Raw genomic sequence first — 25,309 nt, forward strand, 5'->3', positions numbered from 1 at the left:
AGCTCCTGGAGACCGTAAGCATAGTGCAGAGAATGCCTTTCTGACTCTCATTCACTGTCCTCTAAGATCCTACCGTAATAACACACCACAAGTTGATATTGGTAAAATGCATGTAAATAGCTCTTGCCATTTTTTTAAAAATTTAAATCATTTTTAAAATTCAAATACATTTTGATCATATTCTTCCATTCCCCCAAGTCCTTCCAGATGCTTTCCCCTTCCCTACCCACCCAAATTTAAATTCTTTCTCAGAAAACAGGCAAAACCCCAATACGGCAACAAATTCCCCAACCCCCCCCCAAAAAAAAAACAAGGCTGGGCGGTGGTGGCGCACACCTTTAATCCCAGCACTGGGGAGGCAGAGGCAGGTGGATCTCTGAGTTCAAGGCCAGCCTGGTCTACAAGAGCTAGTTCCAGGACAGACTCTAGAAACTACAGGGAAACCCTGTCTCGAAAAACCAAAAAAAAAAATATAAATAAATAAAAAAATAAAATAAAATACTACCCAAAAGGAAATTAAAAAACACCAGATTGTAACCAAATAAAAACACACACACACAAACTGTGGAGTTTATTATCTATTGGTCAGCTGCTCCTGAACGTGAGGCCTTCCCTGGGGTGGCTGATCTGCCCAGGGCCACTCTGCTGGAGAAAACTGGTTTTCCTTCTCCCAGCAGGTAAAAATGACAGTTTACGTTTTAACCTTTTCCAGTGTCTAAGTTTTTTATTTATTCATTCACTTTCAAAAGATATAACAAAATAGTATACAATAAAACAAACGCTGTCACATTGACGTTGGACAAGACAAACCAACAAAAGGGAGAGCTCCAGGGAAGGCACACGCATCAGAGGCCTGCCCGTTCACACACTCAGGAACCCCATGAAAACACTAACCTGGAAGTCCTGAGTGCTGAGGACCTGTGCAGGCCCTCTGCTGCTCCAGTCTCCGTGAGGACCTGTGCAGGCCCTCTGCTGCTCCAGTCTCTGTGAGGACCTGTGCAGGCCCTCTGCTGCTCCAGTCTCTGTGAGTTCCCGTGGGCTTTGCTCATACTGATTTCGAGGGCCTTGTTTTCCTGGTGCCCTCCATCTCCTCTGGCTCTTACACTGCCTCCTCTCCCACAGGGTTCCCTGGAGACCTTGCCTTTTTATCACAGGTAACCAACACCACAGTCAAGACCTGAAACCATTTCCTCACCACAGAGATCTTTTTCATATAACCCCTTTATAACTGCACCTAATCTTCTCTCTCGTCAAATCCTCTCACCGTCTCCAGTTATAAAATAGCTCAGTTGGTTAGACGGTGGTACTCATAAAATAGCTATCTTAAACATTTCCTGTCGACTGAAGACCACATCAGATCATCAAGCACAACCTAGAGTTCTTGAAAATTTTTAAATTACATTTACTTAAGGATCTGTGATAACTCTTAGGTTTCCTTCATCAGAGAACATGCTGATTTTTCCTTCATTCCCAAAGGATATTTTTTTATGGATATAAAGCGACAAGTTGATAGTCCTTTATGAATAGCGTTTGGACAATTTGTAACTTCTCCAGATGGTTTCTGAGGAGGAAACTGCTGGCAGTCACGTGGGCTTCCCCTGCTAGGAGAAGGTCCATCTTCCGGTCTGTCTTATACCACTGTCAAGCCTTTGCCTTTAGTTTTCAAAAGTTTAATTTTGATGTGTCTTGGGATGGATTGGTTCAGCTTTATTTTATTTGAAGCTTACTTGGCTTCCTGAACTTACAGGTTTTTTTTTTTTCGCTCCAATTTTGAGAAATTGCTGGCCGTTATTTGCAGCACCATTTTCTTTCCTTTTGAGATTCTAACAACACAACATCTTTTGCTCCCTAGGCGCTATTTGTTGTTTAAAAACTTAAACCTTTATTACGTATGAGTGTTCTGCCCACATGTGTGCAGTGCCTGCAGATGCCAGAAGAGGGCGTTGGATCCCCTGGGATTGGCAATACAACAGTTGTGAGCTGCCATGTGGGTGCTGGGTATCAAATCCGGGTCCTCTAGAAGAGCAAGGAGTGCTCTTAACTGCTGAGCCACCTCTCCAGCCCCCTAGGCTCGATTTATTTTGCTTTTCAGTTCCTTAATTAGATATCTTCTACAATTTTATCTTTCATTTACTGCTTCTTAGAATTTTCTCCTGATGAGCTTCACCCATGGAGAATTTTTTGGTTCTTTGATTACTATCTTTCTTCTCAATTTTCTATTTGGTTACTTGTATTTTTGTGTATTTTTCTCTTATTGAAAATATATTTTTTTTAATACAATATATTTTGATTTTGGTTTCCCCTCCCCCAACTCCTCTGAGATCCTTTCCTACATCCCCTCCCAACTGAATCTTCACCCTTCTGTCTCTAGTTAGAAAACAAATATGCATCTAAAGGGTAATAATAAAATAAGAGAAAACAAAACAAACAAGCTGGAATAGGAAAAACACAAGGAACACACATATATAGATGCAGAGACAGACAGGTTTGCACACACGCATTATGGGAATCCCATGAAAACACAAAACTGGAAGCCAAAGGAACTATGAGGTTAAAAAAGCAAGCCTTGACAAACATGAGACAGAGAACCTGCAAAGATGTCACTGAGTTCATTTTGTGTTGGCCATCTACTTTTCTAAGACTTTCTGTTTCATGGTCACGATTGATAAAGCATTTTTATGATGGCTGCTTTAAAATCCTTGTCAGGTAATTCTAACATTAGCGTCATCTAGCCTTTCCTTACTAAGCTGATTGAATCTTGAACATTTTGGCTATTTCGTTATGAGACTCCAGATGTTACTGATATTTTGTTTTAAGCAGGCTCTTCTGATAATGTGTGTATGTACGTGTGTGTGTGTGTGTGTGTGTGTGTGTGTGTGTGTACGTGTGTGTGTGTGTGTATGTACGTGTGTGTGTGTGTGTGTGTATTGTTACTAGAGCATGAGAGTAGGAGCCAAGGTTCCTCATGAGTTCAAGCTTCTCCCCTGGCTCCCTCTGATGTCAACACACCAGATATTCTGGGTTCATGAATAGCTTATGCCTTTCTTTTCTGGTCTTTGATTAGAGGACAGAATTTTCTTGGGACTTTTTTGTTGTTCTGCATTTATCGATACCTTCAGGTTATCAGCTTTCCCACGACCCAGCACAGGAAACTTGCTTTAAAGGTGATACCCAAGGAGCTCAGCCAAACAGATGTCCCTCAGGTCCCGGTATCCCTCATTGGTCTGCTATGGTCACTTTAGCTCTGTCTTGTTTGTTGAATGGACAGTGTCTAGTGAATTTGGCTATACTTATAAAAAGAACATGACGGTGCTGGAGAACGGGCTCAGAGGTTGAGGACACTGGCAGCTCTTCCAGAGGCCTGACAGATTAACAGACACCTTCATCTCCAGTCTCAGGGAATCTGGTGCTTACCTCCAGCCTCCTTGGACACTGTACACATGTGGTTCATACACATAGACATGGACAAAGCACTATGTACACTTAAAAAATGGGTAAAAGAATAGGAGAAAGTTTACCTATTTTTATGTTTAGAAACAGAAATCCTTGGGATTACATTTTCATTAAATAAAAACTTAAACAGCTTTATTAGATACAGACTGAACATCTCTAATCTGAAAATCTTTTGTGTGTGTGCGTGCCTGCATGTGTGTGTGTTTGTGTTTGTGTGTGTGTATACATGTGAGGTGTCAGAACTTGGGAGACAGAGGCAGAGGGAATCTGTCTTAAAGAGAAACAGAGCTCACACAAAGGTGATCCCAGCACTTGAGATCCCATGCCTTTAATCCCAGCACTAGGGAGGTGGAGACAGGAGTGATATGGCTGGACAGAGAGAGGAATGTAAGGCAGGAGGAGGCAGGAGCTCAGGGCAGTCTAGGCAGTCTGAGGAGCAGTGCAGTCTGAGGCAGTCGGTCTGACGTCAGTCTGAGGATGCAGTCTGAGGACAGAATTACCCCTTTGGTCTGAGCATTGGTAGAGGTAGAAGAACTCTCTAGTGGCTGGCGTTCTGCTTCTCTGATCCTTCCGTTTTCACCCCCCCCCCCCTTAGATGACTCCGAGTCTTTATTATTCAGACCAACCAGAATTTGTGCAACATGCCTGAAGGAAGGGCTAATGTTCCACAGCCCTGAAAATTCAAAATTTCGAGTTCTAGGTTTTGGAGCATTTTGGGGTTTTGAATTTTCTCATTAAGGATTCTTGATATAGGCAGAGTTGACATAAATATTGCAAGACGTAAAAACTCTGGGTTCTGAAATACTTCTGCTTCCAAGCATTTGAGTAATGGTACTCAACTCATGTAGTTACACGCGATGGACTATGTATGCTGATTTGTGTGTAATTTGTTGAGATTTGACATGTGTGTATGTAAAACCATTTGCATAATCCAGATAATGAACATATCCTTGACCCTACAAAGTATCTAAATCCCTTTGACCCCTTTCTTCTGTATCTTTCTACCTCTCCTCTCTCTTTCTTGAGGGCAAACCACAGATTTCTTTATATACTGGAGTCAACTGCTATGTCTCCTTATCAGAGGTGGTGATGTCTACTCTCTTTCATGAAATGTAACCTTTTTGATTCATCCATGTACTGGCATGCATCAGTAACTTCTTTCTACGCATGGCTGTCACCTCTTTACCCATTCACCTGTTGACAAAGTCTTGGACTTCTCTCTAGTTTCTGGCTATTATTAGGGAGGGCCTTTATGAACATCTGTGTTTAGGTCTTTTTTTGGACACATGCTGTCCTTCTTCTGGGGCACACAGCTCAACCACAGAAGCGCTAGATCACAAAGAAGGTGGACACTTAACTGTTTAAGAAATTGTTAGGCAGCTTTCCAAAGTGAAGTAGAGATCATTCCCTCCTGCCATGTGTGAGGGCTCCATTGCTTAACATCTCGGCTAATACTGCACATTGTCAGTCAAGAGGAAATTTGGCCATTCTGATGGATGTGTAGCAATACTTATTATTGTTTTAATTTGTGTGCCCCTAATGAATAGTATTATTGATCATCTTCATATGCACTTATTTGCCTCTGGGAACTAACTATTCTTTCTGTATCCACATTCAATTCCCCCCGTGAACGGATGTGCTCTCCTCAAGCTGGTCCTTGCTTAACTCTCCACAAACACTCCTGGGGTGTCCACAGTTTAAATAGCCTCTGACCTTCTCTACCCCAAGAACCACCAGACTCTTCAGGTTGAGGGTCCAGTCTTCCAAGGCTGCCCCATTTTATATGCCAATCACAAGTCCAGGCTGTCAGCTGTGTTTCTGACCTCTGGATACAAATCAGGAGACCCCGTGGTGCTGTTCGGATTTGGTCATTTGCTTGAGTGGCTCAGAGAGCTCAGAGAAACAGTTCACCTATCTAGACCAGCAGCTCATTACAAAGGATCCACCTCAGCCGTCTCCATTCCCTGGGACTCACCCCCATACATGACCTCCTCAGCCCTTCTCTGTTTATCTCCATTCACATGTAGTATTCCTGCACCAAGGATCTCACAGACACCACGCTTGGCAGGGACCCAGATCAGTGCATCGCTCAACCCTCATCAGAGAAGCTGCTTCTTGCAGTAGATGATAACTAACACAGAGACCCACAGCTGGCCAACGTGCAGAGAGTGAGAGACCTTGGCGTGCGGGGTGTGTTTAACACAAGCCTCCCCTTACAGCTCCAGGGCCCACATGGAAGAGATGGGGTAAAGGCTGTAAGAGGCAGGGGTGGGAGATAATTCTAAGAAAGCAGCATTTTCCAGACATTACAGGGAAGGTGTGCACATATGAACTCTCAGACTGGACTAGCGTGCACAAAACCCACACAAGCCCGAACCAGGCAAAAATCCCAGAGTGAGGGAGGGGAAGTGGGCACAAAGTCCCGCCCACAGCCAAGAAGTTATTTGAAAATGATAACTGCTGGGAAGGAGAAATCAGTTTTCTTCAGTGGAGTGACACGGGTCTGTCAGCTACACTGCAGGGCAGGCGTCGTACTCCAAAGAAGATGGCCGACACTAGTCAGACTCTATGGTTGTTTCAGTGGCTTGTTTCCCTCCCTCCCTCCCTCCCTCCCTCCCTCCCTCCCTCCCTCCCTCCTCCCTCCCTCCTTCCTTTGTTTCCTTCCTTCGTTTCCTCCTTCATTCTTTCCCTTCCTTCCCTCCTTTCTTCCTTCCTTCATTTCCTCCTTCATTCTTTCCCTTCCTTCCCTCCCTCCCTCCTTCCTTCCTTCCCTTCCTCCCTCCCTCCCTCCCTCCTTCCTTCCTTTCTTCTTTTCTTCCCTCCTTCCTTCCTTCTTTCCTTCCTTTCCCCCTTTTTCTTTCTTAGAAAGAACATGAAGTTGAGTGGGTAGAGAAGTTGGGGGAGGATCTAGGGAGAATTGTGGAGGTGGAGAGAATATTATAAAAACATACTGTATAAGATTCTCAAAGTAAAAAGTAAAATAGTCATTTAAAAAAATGAACTATATCAAAGAAGGTACCAGGGCAAATGGTGAGGAGGGGCTTTGCCATCTCTAGTTGTGACATTCCTGGTACTTGTGCTCAACCAACCAGAGTGCTCTGAACTTCATCCCTGTGGGGCTCTGTGGCCCCTTCATTAGGTGGGCATGGCTGATCATGACATTGATTTTTAGTGATGCGCTCAGCTCCCAGTGCCTTTGGAGATCAGACATGGAATGGCAGAAGGTAGAGGCTGAAGGTCTGGAGGAGACTGGAGGCTCCAGCCTGATAATTGTATGTTTGGTATCCCTGGCAACATTCCCAATCTGAAGTTAGACAGGAACTCCAATCAGTGGTGATCTTATTAGTCTACAAGAAGATACTTAGGGAATCCAGAAAAGGAGGACCAAAGATAATGTATTTCTTAGTATATATCCCAAGGACAGTTTTATAGGAATACTCTGCCATAGCTGGTTTGAATCCAGGTGTGTGTGTGTGTATGTGTGTGTGTGTGTGTGTGTGTGTGTATGTGTGTGTGTGCGCGCATGTGTGTGTACACCACACAAGCACTCTAATAACTGAACCACATCCCTTGTGCCCTACTTTCAAGATACGGTTTCAGTTATCCTGTAGTTGAGGCTGGTCTTGAACTCCCCATTCACCAGCCTCTCCCACCCTGGGCTGGAATTAGTGCTGGGGGTATAGCATGGCCACCACACATCTCCTCTGTGTGTATACTTTGTTGTTTATTTAAGCAGGCCCCTAAAGGAGGACATTTGCTATGCTACGGTGAATATACATTTTTACATTTAGGGATTCTTGGGACTGGAATTAGTAGGTCAAAGGGGGAATACTTGCAGAGTTTCGCTAGCAATAGCAACTTCTTTATGATGTCATACACCCTGTGTCCTTTGCAGTGGAGCAGAATAGTAGATACATTTCTAAGAACAGAATATTTCAACAGTATAGGAGTCAGATTCCTTCCTTCCTTCCTTCCTTCCTTCCTTCCTTCCTTCCTTCCTTCCTTCCTTCCTTCTTTCCTTTTTTCCTTCCCCCTCTCTCTCTTTCTCTTTCTCTCTCTCTCTCTTTTTTTGTAAGACAGGATCTCACTATAAAGTGGCTGGCCTGAAATTTACTATGTAGTCTAGTATAGCCTGGGTTTGAACTCACAGAGATCCTCCTGAATGCTGGGATTAAAACTATACACCTTCTTGTCATAATCTTAATACTGGTAAAACAAGTTCTTCTGATGAATGTAGATAGTGGGTCCTTGGGATTTTCTGCTTCTTCATGTTTCTTATGCCTTGTTACAATGCCTCTCTGTGCCTGGGAGGCAGGCTCTCTCTGAACAGTTAGAGGTCGCGACGCTGAGGATGTGATGTGATAGGAACGTGCATTCCACAGGACAGGGTTTGGTGGCCATGGACAGAGGGACTGGTGTTCTTCGCCTGGGATCTTGGTGTGGGGAGCTGCTTTCCTGAGAGCAGAACTCCCAGCTTTAATCCTGCTGTCTCTGGGCATACAATGGGAGACCCTTTGAGACTTGGATAGGGTGGAGAGGATAGGCTTAGTGCCTCTGCTCTGAGGTAGACTCTATTAGTATCCGTATGATTTTGAACTAGTTACAAGGTCACCCTTAGCCTTTGATGTCTCATGGGGTTTCTGCCCCAAGAGGAGAGTGTGTTGAATGTCAGCATCTGCTGCTGTGCCCGCTTTAAGAGTGATGGGGATGAAGCTTGGGTACCCCTGGGCCAGAAGCAGCAGGCCACATTGCCATGTTGCCAAAGCCAGGGTAGTCTTGACACTTACAAGGGACACCAGGATAGAATCTTAGAGAGGGCAAGCAGGGGGGATGTCCCCAGTGATATGGACTAAATCCCAGAGCATAGCGCCAGTGCCCAGACTCTCAGCATTTAGGGATGAGCCAGGAATGCTCATGACCTTGAAAACAGGGCAGATTTTTAGCGAAGTGGAGAGAGTAGGCAGAACTCCAGGGTGACACCCTGGTGTGCTCAGGAAACATGCCTGCCCACTCTTTATGCTCTACCTGGGGCCTTGTGTTCATCTCTCCATTCCGGTAAGGATGGTCCAAATGGATGTTATTCAATCAGGGGCACGGATACAGCCCCTGTGATATGAGGGATCTGTGCAAAATTTCTTATGCAGGCATTTCCCCCTGTTATAATTGCCTTGGCATATCTCGGATATTCTAGTTCAGATTTAAAAGTTCAAGAACTACTCGATGCCCAGTCTTGGTGAAGAATTCCCAATACATGTCACTATCTGTCTGTAAATGTGAAGGCCATTAATGACCCATTGTGGTGACAAGGAGTGAGATGTGAAGGAGCTCACCTCACGTGTGCCTTCTCGTGTGCCTGGCTTGGGTAGGGCTGCGGATAGGTGACAAATGGCTAACAACATCTGGGTTCTTCATCTGTGGTCTCCGATCTGGTCATCTGTTTTCAAGCAGATGCTTCTACTTCTTCCTTGTGTTCCCATTCCTCTCTGATTCTTCAGGCTCTTGACTGATTCCTTTCAGCATGAGTGGATACATGGTACGTGGGATGGATATGATTTCTGGTGACTGTTGGAAGAGGAGGTGGACAGATTGGCCTAAGTCCTGGGAGGTAAAACTGGATTCGAAATAAAGGCAGGGTACCACAGGTGTTGTCTAATACACTGCTCTGTAAATGTATGAGTTTTCTTCCTGTTACAGGGAAGGCTGGGTTATAGCCATGGGTCTACCTTTGGGATGTCGCAGAAAAAAACCTTCCCTCAGTGGACTTGAACTTCCACCTTTGAATCTGGCTGGAGCGAGAGGGGTTCACTCAGTCCTTTTCTGTTCCACTGAAGTCTCTTCCTGTGCTTTTTCTGTGTCACTTCCTCTTCCCAGTTCTTCCTAGCTCAGGCGTTGTCAGAGAGACTCAGACCCAGACTTGGACCCCATGGATAGCGAGGTATTTGTTTGCGACCTGCTGACCGTTTAAGCCTCAGGCTCATCACAGCCCAGTTTTCTAGGGAGCTGGTTCTCCCAGCAAGTGTGCACGTTTCTGTACGAGTGTGTCTGTCACGCCTCTGCTTTTGCACAGGCTGCACCTCTAGGCAACAGTGCTGCCGTTTGCAGAGGGAGTCTTGGGTGCCAGGGAGGATTGGTCCCCCTCTTGTCTCCTGCCCCCTCTTTCCTCTCCTCTATACCCACCCCTAAGCCTAGGCTCAGGCCTCAAGGTTAATTTCTCTGACTGTGGCTGTGGCTCCATCCTTTCCTTTCCTCTCCCCCCATCCTGCCTCCCTACCTCCTCACCTCCCCGCCAGGCCTTTGAGTTATGTGTCTCCTGTTCTAATGAGATAAACAACATCAGTCTCCCGGGGCTCTGCTTTTTCCTCCATAAGGGCAACTGTAGGGTGGAATGTGTTGGTCCTATATAAAGCGGCCCTGGTGCCTGTCAGCCTGTCAGCAGGGTGAGGAAAGAGAGTAAGCAGCTTTGGGGTACATTAACTTGTTGAGACAAGGTGGATTCAAAGCAAAATTACAAGAGAAGCACGTGTCCGTCCTGGTGGCTGAAGAGCCAACCAGCGGCAAGGGCAAGGTTGTCCCAAGGGCACGGTGTCCAAGAATCATCTCTGTCAAGTAGCTTGTGATGACCAACAGCTGACACCCATCCAGTCTTCATGGTTGCAGAGAGATTCCTCATAAACATCAGTTAATTCCAACCAGACTCTCCTGAGGTAGGCATTACCGATGACCTGATCTTATAGGCGGGAGGTAAGCTCTGCTGGGGGCTGTGGTGTTTTCTAACGCTCATGCATGCGAGGTTCTTCTGCACTACAGGGCTTCTCCAAGCTAGAGAGTAAAAACAGCGTCTCTCCCACATCCACACCATTGCTAACTTAGCTCTTCAGGAGAGTGGATGTAAGCTACCAGTAGGGTATCTTTGGTACCAATAACCCTCAGGGCAGTGGCTAGATTGTAGAGAGCATAGAGTACCCAGACAGCTGTGGGCATTTTCAAATTTTGGCTCCTTAGAGCCTTTGAGAGTGCTGGTGAGGACCAGCTTCTCATTAGCAGTCTTAGTTCAGGCTGGCAATACTGGGAAGTGAAGGGGACGGAGCAAGAAGAAAACCCACAGCACAGAGATGGCCACACAGAGGTAAGTGGGCTCAGAACTGAGGCCAGAGCCTACCCTTCAGAGTCCTTGGATGCTTATCAAACAAAATGTTTTCTTTCCTTGTTCTGGGAACCGAACTCAGGGTCCTGTAGCTGATCAGCAAGGTCTCTACTGCTGAGTCATATCCCCAGCCCTTGAATGGTTTGTGTCTAGGTGAATGGATACCCTGGAGCCAGGACTATCAGGGCTGATGGTTATTTCTTTCTTGTATGTCTAAGTCTTGTTTAGTTCTGGATGAGTTTATATGATGACTTCTAGATGTGGCTGCCAAGTGTGGTGTGCTAAATATAGGGGACCCTAGAGATGGCAGGATTCCTGCCATCCCAGCTCTTTCAAAACCAGTAGGGAAGACACTAGCACGCGGGCAATTAATTATATTACCTTGGGGGGAAATACGAGGAATTTCAGATCCCACAGAAAACTCCATTAAACCAGTCTTGGTACATCAGAGAGCACAGGCAAGCAGCTAGTAGATACTGTTCAGGCCTCCAGATGTTTTCAGCAGGCATTCAAACAACCTAGAAAGTTCCTTACAAACAGTTGTTATAGTCTCTTAAAGGCACACCTCCCTTCAGATCAGAGGTCTGGTGTGAATTTCAGGCTCTGGAGTTTCTGAGTTCTCCAGGTCCTTGCCATTTCCTCTGATTAGAATCACTAGCCCCAGGTGGCTTCTGGGACTTGTTCTGTGATGTGGAGGAGTGGGCCCTTGCTAAGCTCCTGAGGGACCTTCCCTCAGGGAAGCCAGAGTGAATGCCTTTACTCAGGAATGACAGGGCCAGAGATAGCATCTTACTCAAGCCAGTCACATCAGAAACGTGGAGCCATCTCTGGGGGTGCTTTCTCTGCAAGCCAGCGAGGTCTGGGCTGCCCCTTCTCCATGTCCCACCCTCTATCTCTAGGTCCCTGGAGCTCAAATAACTTACTTGACTCTTTTAACTTTTTATCTGTCTGGTACAGGCCCATCCTTAAACCTTCCAGACTCCAGTCTTAATACTTCCTGAAAATCAGTGGGGTGGAGTTACATATCTCCAATGTATTTACCATCCTGAAAAACAACTGTATCATTAAAATGATACTTAGCACACAAAGTTACATGGTCATTTTGGGTCCTTTAATGCTGGTATGGTTGTCAGTCAATGGAAGCCATTCTTCCTCTTATTTTTTTTTTAATCAGGGTGGTGGTGGTGGTGTGTGTATGTGTACGTATACATGTGTGCTTACTCATGCATACATATGGAAGTCAGAGATTGACTGTGGGTATCTTTCTCATCACCCTTCACCTTATTATTTGAGACAGGGTCACTCAGTGAACCTAGAGCTTGCTCTTTCAGCTCTACTGGCTGGCCAGCAAGGCCCAGGGATCCCTCTGTCTCTGTCTCTCCTACCTAGCACTTGGGGTTATAGGAATGTGCCCTCTGTGCTTGGAATTGAACTCAGGTCTGCATGCTAGGGTAGCAAGTATTCTACCCACTGAACCGTCTTCCCATCCCACAACTGTGTGTCTGTGTATGTGTGTGTTAATATGTGCATATGTGCATGCAGAGTGGTTGGCATAGAAACGAAACTGGTGGGATTAGAAACCAGATGTAGACAGGGACTGCTTTTGGGAGACAGTATGTGCTCAGCCACCCTATGGACTTCTGCCCATTTCCTTGTGTGAGGCCTGGTGTATGGGCCAGGAAGTCAAGGAGCATAAGCTATGCAAGGGTGTCTAGGGCAGGGCATGCTTTCATGAGTTGCCTGTGGCTTGAAGCTGGCAGTGGCGGGATGCTGTGAGCAGAGCTGGCTCTTAAGACATTGTGTCTTTGAAACGCTTCTTAGTCTAGACTCAGGTAGGATCACTGGCTTTTGCTGTTCCTCTCTGAAAGGAGCTTATTTAACTTGGCCCCAGTCAGGACAGTTACTGCAGGGCCACTGCCTTGCAAGCCTGGTGGTTTACAAGTCTCTGCAGGCCAGATAATACCTTTTTACGAAAGGTGGTTGCTCGGCCCGGCGAGGGGCCTGCTGAGTGTTACGCTGGAATAGATGGAGTTGAGGTCTGGGATGACACGCTAGTTATACCTTGGCTGAACTGTGACCAGCCGGGAGACACTAACAAGTTACTTCACCTCTCTGGGCTCTATTTGTCTCTCTCTGTGAGTGACAGGTTAGGCAAGATAGTCTATGATGTCCTTTCTGGTCTATAGCCTTTTCCCTTTACATTGTGTCTTTCCACAGGCCTGGCTCCGGGCCAGCTGTACACGTACCCTGCCCGCTGCTGGCGCAAGAAGCGACGATTGCACCCGCCAGAAGACCCAAAGCTGCGGCTCCTCGAAATAAAGCCTGGTGAGTGCCCTATGGAGCTCAGTTGGGCTGGTGGCAGAGGTGAGGAGGCCTGAGCTCCCCAAGGCAAGACTCATTGCTCTTGTGTCCACATGGCGAGTTTCTTGGCCCGGGGTTGTAGCTTAGTGGTAGAGAGTTTGCTTGGTACAGGCAAGGCCAGGAGTTCAACCCCTATACTGCAAGAAAAAGCAAAACAAAACAATAATAAAATAATAATAATAATAAGATAAAATAAAAACAAAATAATAATAAACCCAACAGAATGCACTTCTGGCAGAAGCCTGGTACCCACGTGGCACACAGAGATATGCGTGTGCTTATTCCGTGTCAGTACACGTCCTGTTGGCCTCAAGTTTTCCCTGGACGTTGGAGTGTTGCGCCATCTCTTTTTGTCCCTCTTGTCACCCTTGAAAAGAAAAGCCAGCAGCCATAGGGGCCAGACCTCAGTGATTTCCCTCCAAAGAAACAAAAATGCTTTGGTTCAGCTCCCTCTCTTCCTTGTAGCCTCCACAAAGATACCTTGACCCAGGTGTGTTTTCCCAAAGAAGAAAGGGTGTCCTTGGGTGTCCTTGGGAACACCTCCCCCCGCCCCCATGTGACTTTCTGGGATGAAAGGCTAGCTTGTTAAAACTGGAACTTGCTTTGGGGGTGCAAGAATCAGGTTGTCCAGTTCATCCCTGGGGTGCAGGCTTCTTTGCTTTGACTCAGCTGTGACACTTCAGACTCACGGCTGTCTTCACATCTGTGTCTGGGTTGCAACATGACAGAGTCAAGGCAAATGTCACCTCACCCCCAACCTCTACTCAGTGTGTGGTGTCCTTACTTCTAATGGACCCCTTAATGCTGGGATGGTGGCTTCTGCTTTGGACTCTACCCAGTGAATGGGTCAAGGTGACAGGTGAAAATGACAGATGAGTGGCTGGACTTCTAGCCACCTTCCTCAGTGTGATCAGGACCGCGAGGTCAGCACAAGTACTGCCCTCCCAGCATGCATCAGTCTAGGGATGATGGAAGTTCTTTGGTGGTTTTGTTCTATGCTCATATTTTCTTTTTGAATGGCAGTGTGTGTTTGGCACTCTGCCGTGTCTCATTTTGATCTAACCACACTTCAAGTACCTAATAGACACATGTAGCCAATGGAGTTGTGTCGGTCAGTGTGGTTCTAGGACCACACAGAAAGTGTGACCCCAAGCAGCAGCAGCAGTGGTAGAGGTGGCATCTGGAACCAATGTTCCAGCCTGAGTTGTTTTTATTGTGAGTTCTAGGTCAGCCTGGACTACATGGGACCCTGTCTAAATAAAACAAACTAACAAAAAAACCCCACCCAAAACCAACAACAAAATGAAAGAATACACTGGCCATGGTGGCACACATTTTTAATCTCAGCACTCTGGAGGCAGAGACAGGTGGATCTCTATGAGTCTGAAACTAGCCTGATCTACAGAGCGAGTTCCAGGATAGCCAACAATACACAATGAGACCCCAACTAAGAAGTAAGAAAGAAATGAAAGAAAAGAAAAAGATTACTTGTCACAGGATGTCATAAAATCAAATACATCTAGCTCAAAGGAATAAAAGGCATCATTAACCCCAGTGTCTTACTTTATTTCAATCCATCCAGGTTAAGAAACTCATTCAAAGTCACACAGGAATTTCCTATGGGCCTAGCAGGGAATCCAAATTGCTTGAGTCCCTGTTCAGGGCTTTTCTGCTGCCTCACATGGCAGAGAGGTCTCTTTAGACATTTATTTTATGATTATAAAATTAATATATCTATTGAATAGTCAAACACACAAGTCATAAGTGTTAGAAGCCCATACCTGGCTAGCCTAAGCCAAAATGAAAAACCGATACACAGAACAGTAAATCTGGGTGCCCAAAACTGCTGTGAGGGCTGTATGCCTTGTGGTTTGTACAGCATGCCCTTCTCCTCGTAGGGAGGTACCAGACTCAGCACCTAGCAGGACAGTCCCCTTCCCCAGCTGGGGCAGAGAAGCCCCAGGGAGGCCTGAAGAGCTGGCTGGGTTTTTGTCTGCTCCACAAATTCTTGTCGTCCAGGGGCCTGAGTCACCACCTCCTCAGCGGTGGCTTCTGATTAGCATAGTGCTTGGCAAAGCCCTTTCCAAAGCTTTCCCGTTCAGCAGATACCAGCTCCTACCTCACACCAGGGCTTAGGGAGGGATGGAGGGGAACAGCGTTTTAAGCTTATTTCATAGGCGAGAGCAGTCAACCTGTGGACAGAGCCAAGGCTGTTTACCGTGTGGATGATGTGTCTAAGAAGCCGTGGACTGCTGCTAGTGGGACTAAGGCAAAAAGTGATTTTTGAGGGTTTGATCGGTCTGTCTGCAGAGATTCGCATTGGGCATCCTGGCCTCCCAGCATCTGCTTCCTGTCCATGGTTGGTGGGAGCCGCAGTGTTTATAGGTGCTGGAGACCTGCCTCTATCCTTGGCCTGCCGTGATGGCTGAGGGAGAAGGCAGGGCTGGCGAGTTTTGGTAGCAGTTCCCTCCAGCGCACAATGACTGTATCTGTGCCTCTTGGAAAGACCTAGAGGGTCTCTGCTCCAGGCAAGAGATGGACTGTATCAACTTCAAGGAGAAAAACCCAGACCAAAGATGCTCAGTAATCGAGAGCAGGACCTGCTCTGAAGAGAGGATCCATGTCTCTGTGAGTGTGGGCCTTTAGGGGTGTCCTTATCTCTCATGGGTACAGCTGCTCTGTCTTGTGAGGCCTGTTCTAGCCAGGGCTCAGGTGCCGAGAGACAGTAAACAGCCCAGGTTGGGAATCAGAAACTTTAAAACCATACATACGTGCTTCTCAGAGATGAGAAGCTTTGTGAAATCATATCTACTGTGAAGCCCATGTGAAACCAGACACCCAAGCCCCTTTAAGTGGTGAGAAAAGATGCCCAGCAGTGGTCTTGGCCCTGGGGTCAGTGGTCTTAGCCTGGCACCTGGAAATGGCCCAGATGAAATACCATTAAAGCAGCATGCCACGATCTTCCTGGAGATGACTCAGGCTGGCATTTGATTTTGTGTGTGTGTGTGTGTGTGTGTGTGTGTGTGTGTTTGCATATATATGAGTGTATGTTTGAGTGTCCATGTGGGTGTTCTTGTATGCCAAAGCTTGGTGCCATTCCTCAGGAACCACCCACCTTGTTTTATAAGACAGGGTCTCTCATTGGCCTGGAGCTTGCTGATTCAGGTGGTTTGGCTGCCCAGTAAGACCTGAGAATTCTCATTCTGCCTTCCTAGTGCTGGTATTACAAGGACATGCAATCATGCCTAGCTTTTAGAGCATCTCTATTTGCAAATGTAGATCATGGGGATTGAACTCAGGTCCTCATGTTTGCATGCAAGCACTTTAGAGTGAACTCCCTGTCCTAACGCTTGGGTTTTTCAAAAGAGTCAAAGTTTCAGGAACATTCCTCTAGCATGGGCCTCAGTGAGCACAGAGGCATTTTGGGGCAAAGTCCAGGATGACACTGTCCCTGGCTGGATTCCCACCAAAGGTGGGTGGAAGAATGCAGCCCCTCTTCAGTGCCATCATGGGAGGTGCTGTTTGCTCACCTCTTAGCATCTCTGTTTTCGTCGTTTAGAAGATGCGGTTTCTATCCAGGGGACCTCTTCCCTTTCCTGGGGTGTGTTCTCTTGAAACAGGATGATTTGATGATTTTAAAAAATGGTCAATTCTTAGATTTATTCCATTCCATTTATTTGATTTGGTCTCCAAGAAAGCTCAGAGTTTTGATTGAAACCGTTGAGTGTGACTCACAGGAGAATCACTATTGGAGTCTCTGGAGAACTTGCTATAAGTTTCTATTAGGCCAGCTCTCTGTGTGTGTGTGTGTACACATGTGTCTATAGATGTATGAGTATGTATGTAAGATATGTATGTGTGTGTATATATGTATTAATAAGTGTATGTGTATGTATATGTGTCTCTGTATATATATATGTATATGTATAAGTATGTGTGTACATGTATGTATGTGAGTCTTTGTATATGTGTGTGCACATATGCACACATGTGTACTTGGGGCAGTGAGGGAAACAGAGAGGGAGAAGGAGGAATATGGTCCTCTTTGCTTGTGGCAGTGGAGGGAAGTCTTTTGTTTTGTTTGTTTTGTTTTTGGAGACAGGGTTTCTCTATAATTTTAGAGCCTGTCCTGGAACTAGCTCTTGTAGACCAGGCTGGCCTCGAACTCACAGAGATCCGCCTGCCTCTGCCTCCCGAGTGCTGGGCTGGAGGGAAGTCTTAACAGCACCTTCAGTGTTTAAAAAGTACTGGCTCAGAGCTGGAAGATGACTCAGTGAAGAGCTTGCCATGCAAGCACCTCTAACCTCAGTGCTAGGGATGCAGAGATAGGAGGCTTCATGGGCCTTCCTGCCCCACGGAAAGTGAGATCCTGTCTCAAAAAGGTGGAGAGAAGTGGAGGTGGCAAGACGGCTTAGCAGGAGAGGGCTCTTGTTGTTAAGTCTGATGACCTAAGTTTGCTCCCCAGACCCACATAGTAAAGGGAGAGAACATGCTCCCACAGGTTGTCTTCCAACCTTTTCATGTGCACGTGTGTTCTCTCTCACACACACAGACACACACAAATCCACATAAGAAAACAAAGAAAAACTAAGATGGAGAGTGACTGAGGAAGAAACCAACATTGACCTCTGGCCTCCACACCCATGTGCACACATATGCAATATGCGTTGACATACCTGTGCAAATATATACACAAATGTGCATAAATATACACATGAACATGAACACATGCATACGCACCCACAAAGCACATACCCACTGGACTAGACATTGTTGCTAGTGATCCAACATGCGTAGTGTCTTAGTTACTACTCTATTGCTATGAAGAGACACCATGACACAGGTAACTCTTAACAAAGGAAGGCATTTAATTGAGGACTTGCTTACACTTTTAGCAGGTTACTTCACAGTCATCATGGTGTGAAACAGACATGCATGGCATTAGGGCAGTAGCTGAGAGCTTTACATCCTGATCTATAGGTAACAGGTGAGAGAGAGAGAGAGAGAGAGAGAGAGGAGAGAGAGAAGAGAGAGAGGAGGAGGAGAGAGGAGAGAGAAGAGGAGAGAAGAGAGAGATAGAGAGAGGAGAGAGAGAAGAGAGAGATAGAGACTGGGCCTGGCATAGGTCCAGAGGTACACGTCCAACAAGGACATACCTACTCAATCTTTCCAAAAAATTCTACTAACTGGGAACCAAGAATTCAGATAAAAGAGACTATGAGATACATTCTTATCCCAGCTACCACCCACAGTAGGTGACATTTAATTTTAGATACATATTATCTAAACCACAAACATTTTGCTTAAATATAAATATAATTATTGTAGTATTGCTCATAATCACAGTAAGCAAAGTTTAAGAAGTATTATAGAACCCTTTGATGGGCCCTCGCTAGTTACATATTACGTTTATAAAATTGAATATGATTTTGCCTCTTAAAAGTGTGACTCAAAGGCCACTGAGGTGGCTGAACTGGTGCTCGCTGCACAATCCAGGTGCCCTGAGTTCGATGCTCGGAACCCATGGGAAGGCAGAAGGAGAGAACCAGCTCCCCAAAGCTGTCCTCTGACTTCCACATGTGTGCCATGGCATGTGTGTCCCCATCATGCACACACGTATGCACATAAATTTTGAAAAAAATGACTCAAGAAAATCAAAGATGTCTAAGATATATGGATAACTGGGAGAAACAAATTGTGTGACACCACATATGATCTTTGGACAAAGCTTGCTAAAAATCAATGATTTATTAATCTTGACCCGAATCTCTTTAAATATACAGATATTAAAGAGTGACTTTCTGTTGAAAGGCAGCCAACCCACCTTCTCACACTCCTGGGGTGGACACTCCTGGACATGCCCTAGGAATCAAGACTCCTGGGCTCCCTGTTGCTGCCATCCTGAAGCGCCTTGTTTACTTGTGGGATGAGGACCCTGGGCTGTGTGGACTGAGGGTTGCTGCCTCGAACTTGCTTGACCCATGTCATAAGGATCCTCCATGTCAGACCTGACATGGAAAGGGAGGAAGGCAGGCTACAGTGAGCATCATGCCAACCTCCTGTTTGTCTTCCTGTCCTCTCCGAGGTCCCTGCAGAGCCTCACGGGCTAGGTGCGAGATGTCTGGACCGAGCTTGGTGGGTTGTCAGAAAACCGGGTCTGGACACAGGGAGGGAGGCTGTGTTTGGCTATCTAGAGAAGGTTCTGGCTTGGCTCCCCCACACTCCCTGAAGGACACAGCTCATCTCCAATGAGGAGGCTCTCTGAGTGGGGACAAAGGGAGCTCCAACTGGCTGCCATTAAGTCATTCGTTCCTGGCCAGAGTTATAACCGGATGGAGGGGCTCCTCAGTCTGGCAACTGTGAATATGTCATCCCTCCTGCGTTTATTTCTTGTTGGGAAGGCAAATGTGTGGTGTGGGGTGGGAAGGGGCTGCAAGCTGGGAAGAGCTCTTTGGCGTCTCAGGACATCCATATTGTCCTGGACCTCTGGGCTTCTCCCATTCCCTGCTCCAATCTATCTTGAGTAAAAGGCCCACAGGCTCCCCGGTGCTTGGTGTCTGAAGGACAGCACACACAACACGATTTCTCTCAGCTGCCTTACAACCGAGTGCAGTATTCACTGTAGCTTGCACGTGGTCACAGAGGCAGCCCAAGGCGTTTTGCCATGTAGAGATGTCACAATTTCAACAACAGGAAATTTGGGGCTAGTGAGAAGCCTTCAGAAGTCACACCCTTAAGAACTGAGCTCTGTCCTTGATAAGGAGAAGGGCAGATAGTGGGAAAACAAGCCCATTCATAAAGGAGCCTTTAAGTTAGTGTGTGTGTGTGTATGAAGGGAAGAAAAGGGTTGGTAACAAAGTTTTCCTTAATATCCCTCTGGATTCAGTGCTCAGCTAGTTTTAGCATCTTTCAACTCTAGATCTATGGTCCCTGTGGTCTCTGGAAGATATTATCTTCCTTTTAGAGGATGGGAAACTGTGGTGCAGATTAGGAAGTTAATTTCTCAAGGGTCTATAGTGAAGCCGAGAAGAGGCACTAAAGGGAGCAGGTCAGGACTGGCGTCATTCTCTCCAGAACCTGACGCATGCATTCATCTGGTGCTCCCAGACTCAGGGGGGCTGATTCTCTCCTACTCCTTGACAACCTGAGCCCCTGTCAGTGCCTCTGGCCTGCAATGCTGGGGTACCAGCAGGCTCTTTGCCTCCCTTGCTGAATTCCAAGGGTAATAGGAGGGAAGGCAGCCAGGAACGGGCTCTGGTTCTTTCTCCTTGCTTTCTTGTTTTGGGCAGCTTTTCAATGACTGGGGATGAATGAGCAGGATATACTTACTTCCCTCCTTGGGCTGCAGGGGGAAACTGGCAGGAGGACGGGAACCCTGAAGGAGGCTAGCTCAGGATGCCCCCAAACAGAGAAAGCCATAAGCCAGCCAACAAGCCGGTTACAAAGACCCTTAGAGGGGTGTCCTCAATGGAAAGGTCCAGGAGGAGGCCAGAGCCTGCCTAGGGTGCTGGCCCCTCTGTGCGGAACTGCCAGAACTCTACAGATGGGAGCAGGCCGTGGCCAACTTCCCCAGCGTTTGCAAATCCTGCATCTTAATTAGTTCCCTACTGTCTCTGTACATGGCCCACATTTTAATAGTCTCTGGGCTTCTTCCACCATTTGCTCTCTGATGCTTGATGTGATTTCTCTTCTCCCCAAGACAGTTCCCCCGGCTCCTCCGACACCCTCCCGTCCAGGAACAGCTTAAGGAACGCTGATGTGCCAAGCATGTAGGTTGAGATTGATGGGGCTGTCGGCGGGCTCCAGTGCCCCCCAGCCCTCCCCCTCTGCCAGGCACTCCTTAGATGGATGAGCAGGGGGGTGTATGGGAGGGGGTGGGCACAAGGGAGGGCAGCGAAGAAGAGACAAGGAAAGCCCGGAGCTAGGTGTGAGCCAGTAGTGGCCAGTGTGACCTTCTGCTGGGTCTGCCACAGATGCTGCTGTGTCCTTCCAAGGGAGAAGGACATGGGCTCCCACCCCCTCTGTCAGTGTTTATCTGCCTCTGTGTGGGGGTGTCTGGGCACGGAGTGGCCAGGAGAACGGATGCCTTCAAGTGCATCAGGGGAAATGACCTGTCGTTTATCTCTTCTTCCCTGCGATGTCAGAGCCTGCAGCCATCCCAGATGCCTGCCTTGGCTGCCTCTTCTGCTCCTGGTGGCGCTTACTCCCAGGAGTGAGGGGATAGGTGGGCAGGCCGCCAGCACACTTCATGTTGCAGCTCTCTGTGTCCCTGGGACCTGCTCCTGGGCTCCCCTGAGACTCCAGGGGCAGAACTGGGGTTGGCAGAATTTAGGCGGCCTTGGCACTACTTGTGTTCCTGAGAAGGAATGCAGGCCTACAGCTGGCGGTGGGCAGGGTAGCCACATGGTTGCTGGAGCTTCCAAAGCTTCACTTTATAGACGGGCTAGAGGGCCATTTTAGAGAAGGTGGCATAAGCCTGAGAATCACTTAAATCTGCCATTACCCCCATCCGCCTCCTACACCTGTACTCACTGACAGGTACATGACTGGGATCCATCCTCTTCTTCAGCTGCATCGCTAGCAGCCAGCACCAGGCCTGGGGCACGGTACAAGGATGCTGAAGATTTGTTTAATGATGCTGGGAGAGGACTCTGAGCTCTCATAGGTCCTTTCACACAGAGAGAAGCTGAGAGGGGGAGGAGAAGCCTTGGCCCAGAGCTGAACTTCCTGTCCGGCTCCATCATTGTCCTGGGCCTCTATTTAGTCACAGATTGTAGACCCCTTTTCCAGTGCTCTTTCCTGGCCTCATAATCTATTGGAGTAAAACCACTGATTCGATACCCCAAGGCCTGGGTTCGAGTTCGGTCTCCCCCAACCAGTAGCTTTAGGAGCGTGGGCAAGTTACCTGGATGATTGGATCTTGATTTTTCATGCGTGAAATGTAGCTTCTTAGGAGCAGTCGAAGGGCCACGTGGTAGGGAGGCAACATGAGGAGACGCAGCAATATAGCCTCTCCAGACGCCGTGGAGAGAGCCCAGAGACCTCCACTAACCCTGCGATACTCCTCAGTGTCAGGGATGAGATTGCTGCACGGCGGGAAAGTCGTGCTCTGTCTGGTCTGGATCAGGAACACATTATCCTTCTGAGTTTTCCCCCAAAGTCTCATTCTAGCATCTTCTACATTGAGGAGTGCTCTAGGAACCTGACTGCGGGACCCATTGTCTACTTTTACCATCGTTGTTATCCCACGGTCTGCTAGGGCAGAGAGCTGCAATGCCATCTGCTAGGGCAAGCCCATTTGCCTGGGTCTGTCTTCTGCCCTGGGGAGGCTGGTCTACTTTCTTCTTGGAGAACCATTGCTCTGTGGGCTTGCCCAGATAAGGAGCCACACCTTGGTCCCCTTAGCATCGGACATCTTCTGGCCTTGGGACAGGTTTGCTATGTAGGGAAGCCCCCTTGCTTGGGCACCAGGGGACTCCTGCCCAGTATAATACGGATGGGTCTGACAAGGATAATCTAAGGTCCCTGAGGACAGAGGTTTGTCCCTGTTCTGTCAGCTCCTTTCCAGTACAGGCTTATCCTGGGGCTCTGTGTGTAGTATAGAACTTAACTGGTTTCTCCCCATTTCTGTAGTTACCCCCTTTCGGGGTGACTCTGTTACTGCATAGGCACTATCCTGCCACTCTGCTCAGACCCTCTGTGACTTTACCATCACACTTAGGGTGGAGGCTGCTATTCTTGCTGCCACCTACGCGGCACTTCAAAGTCCCTGTAACTCTGTGAGCTGACCTCCTGTGAGTCCCTGACTCACTGTGTGTGTTCCAGGCAAATGGCAGCTTCAGGGCACACGCACAAATGGCTCTCTGCCTGGGATGTCTTTGCGTGGACATCAGAACAGGCTCCTTCTCACTCCTCTTTCAGGTCCATGATTTTCTGGCCCTGTTTAAAAGTATCTCCACCTTCCTCTCAACCCCGCATGCCACTTTCCCTGCCCTGCTCTTTCTTTTCTCCAAAGCACCAATTACCAAATGTCAGACTGTAGACGTTACTCAGTTCCTATATTCTTCCCTACCCGTGTTGTCTCCTATGAACCAGAATGTAAGTTCCACGAAGGCGGGGATTTTTGCCTCATTCATAGCCCAAGCTATTCATATGTCCCAAGCACCTGGGACAGCCTGGTACATAGTAAGTACTCAGCCATACCTGTCAATAAAACGAAGCAGGGTACCTTTTACCGTGCTGCTGCTGGGTCTCCTCCAAAGCTGCAGGCTTTACCCGTCCTGGCATTGGGGCAGGGCCCATCTCTCCGCTTGGAGCTCTGTTCATGCTCCACATCTTCTTTCTCTTTAACTGCTCCAGATTCGGCCTGGTTGCTTCCCTCTTCCCCAGGCCACCCCCATTCTGGGGAAAGCTGGATCTTGCCATGTCTGGTGGCCTGAGAGTGGTGGAAGGTAAGGAGTTTGGGCCGAGGAGCACAAGAAGAGGGAGGATGGAGGAGGAGGAAAGCAGAGAGGCCAACTCCAGACCAGTTCCAGGCCTCTGACCTTTTGTAGCTACGATCTCATTTGGTCCTTAGCAACACTGGGAGGAGGACTTTGTCTTCTCAGTTTTGCAGATGAGGTATTCGAAGCCAATTGTGGTTTAGGGTAGCAGAACTGAGATTTCATCCCCCAAATGACCAGTTGTTTCAACCTCTTTGAACTGCTCTTTCCTTATTTGCAGGAAGGATCTCATGTAGTGCAAAGCTGGCCTTGAACTTGCTGTTAGCCAAGAAGGTCTTGAACTCTAGATCTTTCTTTATAAATATGTGTAATCACATCTATTTTATATAATACTGGGTGTAGAGTCCAGGGCTTCATGCATGCTAGGCAAGCACTCTACCAACTGAGCTATGACTCCAGTCTTGAACTATTTAGTTTGAACTTTTCCAAGCTTTATAAAGGTATATTTGAAGTGGTGTGTGTGTGTGTGTGTGTGTGTGTGTGTGTGTGTGTGTATACTCAAATACAGATACATATAGATATATCTGCGTATATGTGTGTATGTACCATATATATGTGTGATACTATGGGATTGTGTCTCTGTGTACATGGTGTGTGTGTGTGTGTGTGTGTGTGTGTGAACCTGGAGATTGAACCTAGGACATTGGGTTTGGTAGGCAAGTGCTCTAACAGTGAGCCACATTCCCACCCGGTCTGATGTTTGATATATGCGGACACTGTAAAATGATTAGATAAGACTAATGAGCATGTCTATCACCTCATATAGTTGACTTTTTTTTGTGGTGAGAACACTCAGATCTCCTTAATCAATTTTAAGTACAATACATTATTAATAGCCAGTCAGCATGCCTCCATCCATTGCATCGATCTCCAGAATGCATTCATCCCACCTACCTTGTAACCTTCTCCAGTGGGTGCCACACACCTTGGGAATGTTTCCTCCACTCAGCTTATTCCCACCGTAATGTCTCTTTGCCCTTCCTGTGACGTGTTGCTTACTCCCGTGGGCTGGTCTCGTAGTGACTTCCTTTGATATCATGGATGTTTCTTTGTGCCTCAGGTCTGGGGAATTGCTTCTCTGTGGCACTAATCTCAAATTCTAGAACTTACTTACCTAAAGGTGTCTGCTTAGAGGAGTGTGGCAGGTTTGGCAGAGGCCACGGGTGGGTGGGGGAGGGAGGACCACGATGGTTCTCCTGTTGTGTGGGTGTCCTGGGATTCTAACACAAGCTGTAACAGGGCCTGAAGGCTTCAGCCTGGGCGGCAGGTCCTCAGTGAGAACCTCATTTATTTTGAGCTTTATGAGTCATAAACCAGGAAGTCAAGTGCAGCCGAGGAAAGGTCTTCCTAGGGAACGGACAGATGGATCCCAAGACCTGCCGCTACTCTTGTAGGAAATCAGGTCTGTGGTCCTTATCTCTATGGTTCCCGCTCTTGCTCCACGAGCCTGCGAGTGGTCTACTGGGGATAAACGAAATCCTGCTTTTTAAGCGCCTTGCTCCTTGGTGTAAGTTCAAGTATAAATCCAAGGCCATGGGATGAGCTTAACGCCTCAAAATAATAAGCACCCAGAAGAGAAAATGGCACATTTGTATTTGTAAAGAAAACTAGAGACAGGCATTAAAAAAACACAAACCATGACAACAAAAAACCCCCCAAGCACTCACAAGCTAGCAAGAGATTTTTTTTTTTCTGTTGTCTGTGGGCTCTCCCGCCCCCTTCTGTACCAGGACTCTATCTCCAGGCCCCCGTGTCAGAAGGAGCCCATGATGGATAGACGGATGGATGTGCCTTGTCGGGGTGTTTCACCACAATTTCCCTAGGGGCAGCCTGTCTGTTGGCAGAGCCC

General features: G+C 47.3%; 1 protein-coding gene across 9 annotated transcripts in view; it reads left to right on the plus strand.

The window, feature by feature from the left end:
• The window catches only part of Dpf3 (double PHD fingers 3), a 279,713-nt gene that overhangs the window by 133,627 nt on the left and 120,777 nt on the right, over nt 1-25,309 (plus strand). For all 9 annotated transcript variants that reach the window (XM_038336423.1, XM_038336418.1, XM_038336425.1 and 6 more), the window contains one exon: nt 12,815-12,922. In XM_038336423.1, the coding sequence (XP_038192351.1) occupies nt 12,815-12,922 (108 nt within the window). The remainder of the gene's footprint in view (nt 1-12,814; nt 12,923-25,309) is intronic.

This window comes from Arvicola amphibius, chromosome 7 (genome assembly GCF_903992535.2).
Source record: "Arvicola amphibius chromosome 7, mArvAmp1.2, whole genome shotgun sequence".
NCBI lineage: Eukaryota > Metazoa > Chordata > Mammalia > Rodentia > Cricetidae > Arvicola > Arvicola amphibius.